General features: G+C 40.5%; 1 protein-coding gene across 6 annotated transcripts in view; it reads left to right on the plus strand.

The window, feature by feature from the left end:
• RPRD2 (regulation of nuclear pre-mRNA domain containing 2) overlaps nt 1-13,937 on the plus strand; it is a 90,694-nt gene that overhangs the window by 25,315 nt on the left and 51,442 nt on the right. For all 6 annotated transcript variants that reach the window (XM_055312526.1, XM_055312528.1, XM_055312527.1 and 3 more), the window contains exon 2: nt 8,968-9,097. In XM_055312526.1, the coding sequence (XP_055168501.1) occupies nt 8,968-9,097 (130 nt within the window). The remainder of the gene's footprint in view (nt 1-8,967; nt 9,098-13,937) is intronic.

The raw sequence follows: 13,937 nt of genomic DNA on the forward strand, positions 1-13,937 counted from the left end.
ATTAATGGTTACATCAATTTGTTAATTTTATAAACCAATTCCACTCTTGATGGATATTTAGATTCTAATTTTCTTTTGGCTCTTTATAGGTCATTGATAACACCAAACAGTTTTCTGTTTAGAATTATGGAAGGTGTGACGCCTGGGTGGCTCAGCAGTTAAGCACCTGCCTTCAGCTTAGGGCCTGATCCTGGAGTCCTAGGATTGAGTCCCACATCAGGCTTCCTGCATGGAGCCTGCTTCTCCCTTTCTGCCTGTGTCTCTGCCTCTCTCTCTCTGCATTCTCTCATGAATAAATAGATAAAATCTTTATTAAAAAAAATTACAGGGCATCCCTGGGTGGCTCAGCAGTTTGGCGCCTGCCTTTGGCCCAGGGTGCGATCCTGGAGTCCCGGGATCGAGTCCCGCTTCGGGCTCCCGGCATGGAGCCTGCTTCTCCCTCCTCCTGTGTCTCTGCCCCCCCCCTACCATAAATGAATAAATAAATCTTTAAAAAAATTGCAGAGGGTTTGGGGCCCCTGGGTAGCTCAATGGTTGAGCCTCTTCCTTTAGCTCAGGTCGTGATCCTGGGGTCCTGGGAGGGAGACCTGCATCAGGCTCCCCTCAGGGAGCCTGCTTCTCCCTCTGTCTGTGTCTCTACCTCTCTGTGTCTATCATGAATAAATATATAAAATCCTTTTTTTAAAAAATTTGGGGAAAAAAAGGATTAGAGAAGATTTGATTTAGTAGATTTCTAGATAATTGTGTATAATGATATTTAACACACATCCTGAGTAGCAAATTGTTTAAAGAACTTCTAAGTGGATACCTTATGAATATTAAGAGACTACTTTGAAATTTTTAGTTTAGATGTGGCTCTTTCAATGTACATTCAAGTCATTTTATTCAAGACTCAGGCTCTAAAATCAGTACTTCAGGCTCTAAAATCAGTACTTAAGAGAAAAGGATTTGCTTTCAAATTTTTCACTAATTACAATATTCATGGTTTTTTTTGTAAACACCTTGTACAAATATATATATATATATGATGAATACTGTAATGGGTTGTATATAATTCCATACAGTGAGTATTCAGAAATTAAATCAGTTGAGTGGGGGCACCTGGGTGGCTCAGTGGTTGAGCCTCAGCCTTTGGCTCAGGACGTGATCTCGGGGTCCTGGGAGGGAGTCCCACATCAGGCTCCTTGCAGGGAGCCTGCTTCTCCCTTTGCCTATCTCTTTGCCTCTCTCTGTGTGTCTCTCATGAATAAGTGAATAAAATCCTTATAATAGGATAAATATAATAAATAAATAAGTATCCTTACAAATAAATACATAGTTTTAACCACTGAGCCACCCAAGGCATCCCTCCTCACAAATAGATAAATTTTTAAAGATTTTATTTATTTAAATTTTTTTTAAGATTTTATTTATTCATAGAGACAGAGAGAGAGAGGCAGAGACACAGGCAGAGGGAGAAGCAGGCATCATACAGAGAGCCTGATGTGGGACTCGATCCAGGGTCTCCAGGATCACGCCCTGGGCAGGCAGCGCTAAACCGCTGTGCCACTGGGGCTGCCCTATTTAAATTTTTTTAAGATTTATTTATTTATTTATTTATTTATTTATTTATTTATTTATTTATTTATTTATTTAAGAAGGTGAGAGAGCACTGGCACGCAGGGTGGTAGGAGGGGTGGAGAGAGAGAATTGTTAAGCAGATTCCATGCTGACCTCAATCCCACTACCCTGTGATAGTACCCAAGCCAAAGCCAAGAGTGGGTTGCTCAACCGACTGCAGCACCCATGTGTCCCAAAGATTTTATTTATTTTGTTTTGAGAGGGCGAGTGAGCAGAGGGAGGGACAGAGGGAGAGATTCGCAGGCAGCCCTGCGACAAGCACGGAGCCCAGTACAGGACTCGGTTCCACCATGCCAAGATCACAGCCTAAGCTGAACTGAAGAGTCAGATACTCCACCGTCTGAGCTACCCAGGGACCCCTGTTTTTCCTTTCAACATCCTCATTTTACAAAATAAGTCAGACTAAAGATAATTAAAATTAATACTTTTGGGCGCCTGGGTGGCTCAGTCAGTTAACCATCTGCCTTCGGCTCAGGTCATGATCCTGGGATTCTGAGATCAGGTCCCTCATCGGGCTCCCTGCTCTGTGGAGAGCTTGCGTCTCCCTTTCCTTCTGCCCTTCCCACCACTTGTGCTCTTTCTCTCTATCAAATAAATAAATAAAATTTTTTAAAAGAAAAAAGAAGATTAATCCTTTTCAAGTGTTACAGTTTGGGTCTTCTGACTCATGCTTGTACCTTTTCCATTATACCATAATGCTTATTCTCTGTAATGGAAAGACCATGCAGATTGGAAACACTTTTTTTTTTAAAGATTTTATTTATTCATTTATATATATATATACACACACACACATATGTACACACATATGTATATTGAGATTCCATTTATTTATTTATTTGATAGAGTGAGCATAGGCACTAATACATCGATCAGGAGAGGGGCAGAGGGAGAGAATCTCAGGCAGACTCTGCTGAGTGCAGAGCCTGACAGGGTACTTGATCTCATGATCCTGAGATCAAGACCTGAGCCAAAACAAGAATCAGATGCCTAACTGATTAAGCCACCCAGGCATCCCTCTCTTCCTGATTTAAGAAGGCCTCTTTCTATAGGAGGCCACGTGGTGGACAAGGGTGTTTGTTGGTGGTGGCAAAGATCTCTGGTGTCTCTTCTTATAAAAACACTCTTATCTTCTTAAAGGCCCCATCGTCATGACCTCGTTTAACCTTAATTACCTCCTTATTGGCCCTATCTCCAAATATAGTCACATTGGGGTTTAGAGCTTCAACATAAAGATTTTGGGGAGACACAGTTTAGTACATTGCATTGGTGGTTCTGTAACATCTGGAACAACTACCAAAAGCAGGAAATGAACATTGATACAGTATTACAGACTATAGTTGAATTTTTTTTTTAAGATTTTATTTATTTACTTGAGAGAGCATGAGTGAGGGAGAGGAGTAGAGGGGGAAGGACAGTCTCTCCACTGAGGAGGGAGCTGGTTGTGGGGCTCGGTCCCAGGACCCTGGGATTATGACCTGAGCCAAAGGCAGACACTTAACCGACTGAGCCACCCAGGCACCGACTGTGGTTGAATTTTGCCAGTTATCCCACCTAGGGATCCCCATTATTCCACCTCTTAAATGGATATAATAGTATTAACCTCAGCATTGTTGTAAGGGTATCAGTTAATATTTGTATAATCTTTAATTTTTTTATTATTATTATTTATGATAGTCATACAGAGAGAGGGAGGCAGAGACACAGGCAGAGGGAGAAGCAGGCTCCCGGCAGGGATCCTGACATGGGACTCGATCCAGGGTCTCCAGGATCACACCCTGGGCCGACGGCGGTGCTAAACTGCTGAGCCACCCGGGCTGCCCAAATAAATAAAATCTTAAAAAATTTTTTTGTCTAAATTTTTCCCTTCTGTAAAACCAAAGATAGACATTGGACGATCGTTTTCAGCACCTTTACTCATGACTTGTTCTTGCTGGAGTACTCTTCCCCTTTGTTCCTGTCTACAAAAATTTAACGTCTTCATCAGACATTTTATTATTATTATTATTATTATTTTGAGCATTTTATTTATTTATTTATTTATTTATTTATTTATTTATTTATTTATTTGAGGAAGATGGAGAAGCAGGCTCCCTGCTCAGCAGGGAGCACAGTGCAGGACTCAATCCCAGGATGCTGGGATTATTTTATTAATTTTTTAAAAAGATTTTATTTACCTATTCATTAGAGACAGAGAGGCTGAGACACGGGCAGAGGGAGAAACAGGCTCCAAGCAGGGAGCCTGATGTGGGACTCGATCTCGGGACTCCAGGATCATGCCCTGAGCCAAAGGCAGACACTCAACCGCTGAGCCACCCAGGTGTCCCTTTTGTTTTGTTTTTAAAGATTTTATTTATTTATTCATGAGACACAGAGAGGCAGAGACATGGCAGAGGGAGAAGCAGGCTCTTCACAGGGGGCCGAATTTGGGACTCAGTCCCAGACCCTGGGATCACACCCTGAGCCAAAGGCAGACACCCAACTGCTGAGCCACCCAGGTGTCCTAGGACCTGGGATCATGACCTGAGCCAAAGGCCAACTGCCCGATCCATCCAGGGCTCCTAACTAATATTATTTGAGCACCTGTCAGATACTCAGTCATTGAGGACATAGCAGTAAACAAGACAGAATTCCAGCCTTTAAGGAGCTTATACTCTAGTGGAAGATACAAACAAGTACACTATAGTGTGATAAGTATATGATATGTGTATTTTCAGGATGCACTAAAGGCCTTGTCTTACGGAGTCAGGAAGCTTCATGGAAGATGTGATATATAAGCTGAGAATTGAAGGAAGAAAGAATTAGCCAGTTGAAGTAAGTGGCAAGATAAGGAAAGGAAGTGGGGCTTGATGTTAAGAACAAAGTATAGCTCACTAAACTGCAGCTGTTAAGGAAGAGTAGCTAAAGTTGAAGCTAAACAAGTAGGCAAGAACTAGGTTGCAGAGGAAAAGCATTCATGATGGGTCTTCTTAAATCCCATTGCTTTTAGACATCGTCTCAGACAACCTCACCATTTTTCTCATTTCCTCCTGACTTTCTATAATGATTTGACTATAGAGTATAGGGTATGCATTGGGAAGAAGTTGCATTAAAATAGTTGGGGGTAGTGTGTTTGGAGAAGAAGTAGTGATAAGATGGAAGCAAAATCTGACATGAATTTAATTTAAAATTTTGGACTTTTTCCTATGAATGAGTAGAAAACACAATATATTCAGGATGGGGTATCTTAGAAAAGGAAAATTCAGAGAGAAAGAGTTCACATGCAAGGTTTCTGCTAACTATACTTCATTAAAGATAGAACTTTGAAAGCGAAAAGAGACTAAAAGAGAAGGTAAGATGCAGACCATAAATGGAGACTAAGGTGTTTAGGCACTTCCCAGTAAGCATTTGGAAATCATTGATGGATTTGATATGAGAAACAAATTGGATAATATTTGTGTATTAGAAATGAATTTAGAAATTTAGAGAGTAACTGAGGGGATTAAGTCAAGATCAGTTAGGAGGGTACTCCAGTAGTAGTCTAGGTCAAAGATGATGAACCAAGCAAAGAGCAATAGTAAGAAGAGAAGAAAAAAGAGATAAATTTGACAGATATTATTGGAGACAAAATTGGCTGGACTTGGAGATGTATCAGATGTGAAGAGGGTCAGGTAGGGAGCAAGAAGAGTCAAAAAAGATTGCTAAAATTCTGACTAAATACAGGAGCAGGAATGATGGAAGAGGAGGACGGTTATTAATACTGAAAAATTAAGTTCAGGGTGCCTCCGAGACTTGGATGTGGATGTGTGCCTTGACTGATGAAAAGGAAATCCAGGCTTGGTATCTATAGATCTATAGACATGGGAGTCATTGATGTATAGGTGTTAGGAGTTAAGTGGATGATTATGCTGATAGCATTTCATTTTCTGCTAAGCACTGGCCTGAATGCTTTATATACATTGTTTCATTTAATTCTTGTAACAACAAAGAAAAAAAGTGTCATATAGAAGAGTCAAGTAGTGTATAAAACCCCAAAGCTAATAAGGGACAGTCAGGAATGGAACAAACTAACTTAAAACCTGAAATCTTGGACAGCCCAGGCGGCTAAGTGGTTTAGCACCGCCTTCAGCCCAGGGCGTGATCCTGAGGACCCGGGATCAAGTCCCACGTCAGGATCCTTATGTGGAGCCTGCTTCTCCCTCTGCCTGTGTCTCTCATAAATAAATAAATAAAATCTCTCTTAAAAAAAAAAAAAAAACACCTGAAATCTTAAGCATGATGCCATGGGTGAATGGAGAAGAGTGCTTAGGAGAGAACGCTGGAGATTCAACATTTAAAGGAGGATGGTTACATCTCCTATCTACACATGCCCACCCAGTAGAGAAGGAATCTGAGAGGTAGGAAAACTAGGAAAGTGGTTATGACAAACTGAAGGAGGAATTACCATAACAGATTATTCTGTGTGCCAGAAGCCACAAAGAAATAACATTTAAAAAAATTTCATCAGGAGTGCCTGGGTGGCTCCCTTGGTTGGGTATCTGACTTCAGCTCAGGTAATTATCACGGGGTCCTGGGATTGAGCCCCACATCAGACTCTCTGCTCAGTGGGGACTCTGCTTCTCCCTCTCCCTCTGCCCCTGCTCATGCTCTATCTCAAATGAATAAATAAAATCTTAAAAAAAATTTTTTTTAAATTTCATCACATTTAATAAGCTGGAATTTATTGGTAATTCCTTGTTTGAGTGGAGTGGTGGCAACATAAATGAGATGGCATAATTTATATAAAGCTCTTGAGCATAGTAGATTGCGTATTTTAAGTACAGGGGAAAAAAGTAGTTTCTACAGTTATGAAGTTAATCAGAGTTAAAGTGGAGACAGTGAGAACTCTTTCAGATACCTGAATCTGAAGGATCTTAACTAACTCAGGTAAGTTGATTTGGTTGGATATAAATAATGGATGCATTTTTATTGAGAGAACAGAATTTCCATTTAATAATTTTTGCTTTCTCTGTGAAATAGCATGTAAGCTTATCTCTGCTGAGAGTGAGAAGGAATGTGGAATGTGGTGAAATAGGGGACTTGATAAGAGTGGTCAAAATTTGAGATCCCTCTTACTGCAGATGAGAGAGGATGCTGATTAAGAGCATGTGGGGGGGGATCCCTGGGTAGCGCAGCGGTTTGGCACCTGCCTTTGGCCCAGGGTGCGATCCTGGAGACCGGGATCGAATCCCACGTCGGGCTCCCGGTGCATGGAGCCTGCTTCTCCCTCTGCCTGCCTATGTCTCTGCCTCTCTCTCTCTCTCTCTCTCTCTCTCTCTCTCTCTCTCTCTCTCTCTGACTATCATAAATAAATAAAAATTAAAAAAAAAACTATTAAAAAAAAAAAAAGAACATGTGGGGGACGCGTGGGTGGTTCAGTCGGTTAAGCATCTGCCTTCTGCCCAGGTCATGATCCTGGGATCGAGCCCTGTGTCAGGCTTTCTGCTCAAAGGGGTCTGCTTCTCCCTCTCCCACTGCAGCTCCCCCTGCTTGTGCTCTTTCTGTAAATAAATAAATAAAATATTTTTTAAAAAAAGAACAGAACCTGCAGAAAAGAGCTATGTGGATGACTCATTGACTGGACTTCTAACTCTTGGTTTGGGCTCAGGTCATGATCTCTGAGTTCTAGGATCAAGCCCTGTGTTGGGTGTCATACTCCATAGGGAGTCTGCTGGAGACTGACTCTCCTTCTCCTTTTGCCCCTCCCCCTATGCTCTTCCTCTCTCTCTAAAATAAATAAATCTTACCCAAAAAGAGAGAGAGAATATGTAGAACGAACAGTATAATGTAGCATTATATTGATGAGGGCCCAGCTAAAGGAACTAGACTTATATGGTTTCAATTCTCTTGATATGATTTTTCTTCAGCAGAACCCAGGAGCAGAAATAAAGATGCAGTAAAGGTATCCAGTTAGGTTGATCCAAATTTAGGATTTTGTTGAATGCGTGTGATAGAAAGGCTAAATAAGGGGAGAGGTGAAAAAAAAAAAAAACCCCGAAGGTTTTATTTGATGAAAGAGTGATTTAAGGGGCACCTGGGTGGCTCAGTGTTTTAAGTCTGACTCTTAATATCAGCTTAGATCATGATCTCAGGATTGTAAAATCAAGCCCCATGTTGAGCTCTGCACTAGGCTTGGAGCCTGCTTAGAATTCTCCCTCCTTCTGTTTGCATGTATGTTCACCTGCTCGCTTTCTCTCTCAAAAAAAAAGGGGGGGGGGTTAGTAATAATCAAAGACTGTGGAATTGATAGAGGAAAAAATTGAGTACTAAAAGTGACTGTAAAAAAAAAAATAAAAGTTAGAAAAAATATAGAACTGAGATTTTGATAACAGTGACAAATATGGGCAGCCCCAGTGGCGCTGCGGTTTAGTGCTGCCTGCAGTCCGGGGTGTGATCCTGGAGACCCGGGATCGAGTCCCACGTCGGGCTCCCTGCGTGGAGCCTGCTTCTCCCACTGCCTGTGTCTCTGCCTCTCCCTGTCTCTCTCTGTGTTGCACATGAAAAAATAAATAAAATCTTAAAAAAAAAAACATACAAAACAGTGACAAATATAAGGGGAAACAGAGGCTATGGTCAGAAAGGGAGATTTTAAAATGTACAGAGCAGTGGTTCTTGGAGGTCACCGAATTTAAGATCAAGATGCCGAGAGACTAAAAAATGTGATGGATCATCCGAATGGACATTAAAATTGTCCAGGATATAATGAAACTTGGGGTGGTTTTGCTTGAAAGCAAATTGGGCCTCATCATGGGCCTTTGAAAAACTTCACCTCCTCGTGCATATGGGATCAAATTACTTATTTCCCAGGACCTGGTGCTAAGAGTAGGGAGTAGATCCTCTCTTCCAGTTAGATGGCAGGATTTAGGTGTACCCCAGGAGTATCTGGTCTAGTTGATGAAAAGAGTCTATCTACAGTTGCAATGTAGAGGAGGTTAAGCAGTTGCCTAAGGTCATACATTCTTGGTGGTTGGAAAACCTCTGCTCTTTCCACTAACCCTGGTGTTTGCACGATGAGTTGAGCTGCTTCAACAGTTTTTCTTTCCAAATGTTTGGGAAAACAGTTTTGTTTTATTATAGCTTCTCTAGAGTTAATAAGTTTTTTAGTGCCAAATATCTGTAAAGTGAGATGGAAATCTACTCAGGGAGCACCTTGAACAGAAAATTAACCGAACATTTTTTAGTTTCAATACATTGATCCATTAGTTCATTTGCCTATTCTCCACCCACGTAATAGTGGTTACACAGTTAGAGAACATTTTATTTGGAATAAACTGAATTCAGTATAATTTGACTCATTTGGTTTTATTTATTGTGTTTTATCAACTCTAGCTGCCTATCCCCACCGTTTGAATCTCTTTTACCTCGCCAATGATGTCATACAGAACTGCAAAAGGAAAAATGCAATCATTTTCCGTGAATCATTTGCTGATGTCCTTCCTGAAGCAGCTGCTTTAGTGAAGTAAGTACATTCTTACTGCTTTGGGGGAAGCTAAGCTTAGAAAATTAGGAATTTTAGTTTTCCTTTTTTACCTATCAGTAAGAACTGTTAACAGTTATACATGCTTGAAGATCCAAGGATATTTTGTCCAAAGTGTTCATTTAATTTTCCCACTGATAGACACATTTTTTTCTTTTAAAAATACTTCTTGGATCCCTGGGTGGCGCAGCAGTTTGGCGCCTGCCTTTGGCCCAGGGCATGATCCTGGAGACCCGGGATCGAGTCCCACATCGGGCTCCTGGTGCATGGAGCCTGCTTCTCCCTCTGCCTCTCTCTCTCTCTCTGTGTGTGACTATCATAAAAAATAAATAAATAAATAAATAATAAATAAATAAATAAATACTTCTCTCTCTTTAAGGTTTTATTTATTCTCTTTTTGAAAGCTTGCTATTTACTCTCTGTCTCTTCTCTCCTACCTTGACTATATTTATCTCCTAGTTATACTCTTTAGTTGGTATTTTGTTCCAATTACTACTTCTGTTTTTCATATTTTTTTAATACATTTCCTTTCTTTTTTCAGTCCTCTTGAAATCTTGCCCCCTCTATGACATCTGTATAATTAAAAAGAAATGGAAATTTTCATCCTGAACTTCATATTTATTTATTTATTTATTCATTCATTCATTCATTCATTCATGAGAGAGGCAGAGACATAGACAGAGGGAGAAGCAGACTCCTCACAGGGAGCCTAATGCGGGACTCTGTCCCCAGACTGGGATCATGCCCTGAGCCAAAGGCAGATGCTCAGCCACTGAGCCACCCAGGCGTCCCGCAAACTTCATATTGATTTATTTCATCCTTGAGGTTTTCTCTATCATTTCTCAAAGTGCTAGAATACTTATATTTGATGTTATTTTTGCTCTGTATTAATAGTGTCTTCCTTGTTTTTCATCCATATTTGCAAGTTATTTAGATGGTGCAAGAGACATACACACAAAATTAGAGGATAGATAATTCTGTAAAACAATCAAAATTGCTAAGTATTCCTCAAATTATAACTCATTAACATATTATATTTATATAAATATGTGAACATTACACATTATCAATCCATTTGTTAGTATTAACCCATTCAAAACTGAATGATCGGGACACCTGGGTGGCTCAGTAGTTGAGTGTCTGCGTTTGGCTCAGGGTATGATCCCAGAGGCCCAGGATCAAGTCCCACATCGGGCTCCCTGCATGGAGCCTGCTTCTCCCTCTGCCTGTATCTCTGCTTCTCTCTGTGTCTTTCATGATAAATAAATAAAATAAATAAAATCCTGTTTTAAAACAAAACAAAACTGAATGATCCTTTTTCCTTCCTTTGGATTGTTAGCTTGTGTTTATTTTGGTACTACATGAATGTACTAAAAGATTTACACGCAAGTCAGAAGAACATAAAATAAGGGTACCCAGCTGGCTTAGTCAGTAGAGCATGTGACTCTTGATCTCAGGGTTCTGAGTTCAAGCCCCACATTGGGTGTAGAGATTACTTAAAAATAAAATCTTAGGGATCCCTGGGTGGCGCAGCGGTTTGGCGCCTGCCTTTGGCCCAGGGCGCGATCCTGGAGACCCGGGATCGAATCCCACGTCAGGCTCCCGGTGCATGGAGCCTGCTTTTCCCTCTGCCTGTGTCTCTGCCTCTCTCTCTCTCACTGTGTGCCTATCATAAATAAATAAAAATAAATAAATAAAATAAAAAAATAAAATAAAATCTTAAAAAAAAGTACATAAAATAATAACAGTAACACTTAGCATTTATTGAACACTTGTAATTGACCAGATGTTATATAGAGTGCTTTGTCTGCTTTAAGTCATTGAATCTTGAGAGCAACTTTTTTTTTTTAAGATTTATTTATTTATTTATGATAGAGAGAGAGAGGCAGAGACACAGGCAGAGGGAGAAGCAGGCTCCTTGCCAGGAGCCCAATGTGGGACTCGATCCCGGGACTCCAGGATGGCGCCCTGGGCCAAAGGCAGGCACCAAACTGCTGAGCCACCCAGGGATCCCCATTGAGAATAACTTTTTAAAGTGGCTACTACTGTTGTCCCCATTTAAGGAGGAAGAAACTGCTTTAGAGAGATTCAGTAGCTTGCCTAAGTTCTCACAGCTGGCAGGGTTGGGGGAGGGCAGGGAGGGAGCAGAATTCCCACCTAGGCCTGTCTAGGCCCCAAAGCCCATGTTCTTTGCCACTTAACCACAATCTGTGTTGTTTCTTTATATATATAAACCCAGTATAATATTGAGTAAGAAAAGCAGTATGCGATGGTTTCCACTTAAAGTTTCTGCTATAAATACCACTATAGTCCTTTTATAACTTAACCTACTGTTTCCTAGACTTAGATTTTGTGACCTAGTTCATGGGTTAATATAGGGTTGTCAGCTTTTACTTTACTACGTAAAGATATTTTTTAAAACAACTGCTTTGTTTTACTATAACCGATTTCCAGAAAAAGGTTGAGAAGGACATATTCTCAGAATAAAGATCAGTCCTTTAAAAAAAAAAAAAGATTGAATTTATTTATTTGAGAGGGAGGAGGGGCAGGGCAGAGGGAGAACAACAAGCAGAGACTCTCTGCTGAGTATGGAACCAGACACAGGGCTCCATCCTAGGACCCTGAGACAATGACCTGAACTGAAGGCAGATCCTCAGCCAACTGAGGTGTCCCCAGTACTCAATGAGAGTACCTTCAGAAACCTGGAATAAACATAAGACTTGACAGTGAAATAGAAAAAGCATTCCAAGACAAGGATGCCTTCTGACATCATTCATATTATGCTGGAGATCCCATTATTTTCTTTTTCTTTTTTTTAATTTTTTTAAGACTTTATTCATAGAGACACAGAGAGAGAGAGAGGCAGAGGCAGAGACACAGGCAGAGGGAGAAGCGGGCTCCATGCAGGGAGCCCGACGTGGGACTCTATCCAAGGTCTCCAGGATCACGCCCCAGGCTGCAGGTGGCACTAAACTGCTGCGCCACTGGGGCTGCCCCCCATTTGTTTCTAAATAAATAAACAAAAATTACATTTAAAAAGAGAGTATTTTCATTATTTGCAGATAATATGATTATCTTCATCAGGGGTGAGCAACCTTTTTCTGTAAAGGGGCAAATAGCAAATATTTTAGGCTCTGTAGGCAATAGGATCTCTGTTGCCACTGCTTAATTCTGTTTTAGTATATGTGCTGCTGAAGCGAGCACACCACTGCTTAATTTTGCTATTCTAGCATGAAAGCAGCTATAGATAGCAGGTAGACAAATGGGTGTGACTGTGTTTCAATAAAACTTTATTTATAAAAATAAGCAGCCAGCCTGTGGTTCGTAGTTTGCTGACTCCCAGCCCACACAGAATCAACTAGTAAGAGAGGTAAGTTAAATAGTCAGATTCAAGTTTAAGTGCTAGCCATAACCAATTTAAAAATGTAATTAGGAGAAAAGATTCCTTTTGTAACAAAAGTACTGGACCCTCCCCACCCCCCCAGAATAAAAGAGAGTCCGCTCAAGAGTGAAGGTAATAAGAGGTATGTTAAGGCTTTTATAAAGAAAGCTTTTAGATTTTACTAAAGGGAATTAAAGATTTGGATAAATGAAAAGATACATATGTAACCATTTTGAAGGAAGATTTGGTATTGTTAAAAACAGATTCCCAGTATGTAATTTATAAATTCGTCGTAATCCCAGTCAAAATCTCAATAGGGTTTAATATGGAAGGATAAAATAGATAATTGTTATAAAGAGTAGTAAGGCTAGATTTCCCCTATCAGTTAGTATTATATACTTTAAAACTAATAGAATTAGAAGACTGTGTCAGTGAAACAATATAGTCTTGCTTATAAAGAAATTAGTTACACAGTATATGATAAATGAGATTGTAAAATACGAGCTTTAGTATTCCATAAATATCCCATCCCAAACACTACTACCCTCTTTAAATTTCTATTCACAGACTCTAGATTCATTTGTCTTGTGAATTCTCTCCCTAATTTAAGGCTATTGTTTTAATCCCTTCAATTCAGGAGGAGCAAATGACCAAAAGTTTCAGGCAGGTCACATAGATGAATGAAGTGGGTTGAATGCGAAGAACTCACGTAAAAGGAGCAGCTGCTACTCAGGCCTAGCCCGTGGCCATAAAGAAATAGGAATCCAGGTGTTAACACGTACTGCCAAACCTTCCAAGGACTTTTTCACTTTTTATTTTATTTTATTCTCTTTATTTATTTGAGAGAAAGAGCACAGGAGCAGAGGGAGGGGCCCAGGGAGAGGGAGAAGCAGACTTCCCAATAAGCAGGGAGCCCAACACAGGACTTGATCTCAGGATCCTGAGATCATGACCTGAGCCAAAGATAAGACACTCAACCGACAGAACCATCCACGTGCCCCAGGAGTTTTTCACTTTTTAAGCTAGGTCAAAATCTGGAGTTTTATATGAAGTCTTTCAGTTGTTTTTGTTTTTGTTTTTTTTAAGATTTTTATTTATTCATAAGAGACACACAGAGAGAGGGAGAGGGAGGCAGAGGCACAAGCAGGCTCCCTGCAGGGAGCCTGATGTGGGACTCAATCCCAGGACTCCAGGATCACGCCCTGGGCCGAAGGCAGGTGCTAAACCACTGAGCCACCCAGGGATCCCCGTCTTTCAGTTTTTAAAATATGGGAAGCTGAATTACCTTTTTAAAAAAGTTATTGCTAGCCAAACAAAACATATCTGTTGACTGAGGCAACAGGCAGCCTGTTAGAGACTTCTGCATTAAGGCATTCATTTTATTTCTTTAATCGCTTTAAGGATTCCTTGGTTTCACCTGACTGAAAGTTGGTATGGAAT

This window comes from Nyctereutes procyonoides, unplaced genomic scaffold (genome assembly GCF_905146905.1).
Source record: "Nyctereutes procyonoides isolate TBG_1078 unplaced genomic scaffold, NYPRO_anot_genome, whole genome shotgun sequence".
Lineage (NCBI taxonomy): Eukaryota > Metazoa > Chordata > Mammalia > Carnivora > Canidae > Nyctereutes > Nyctereutes procyonoides.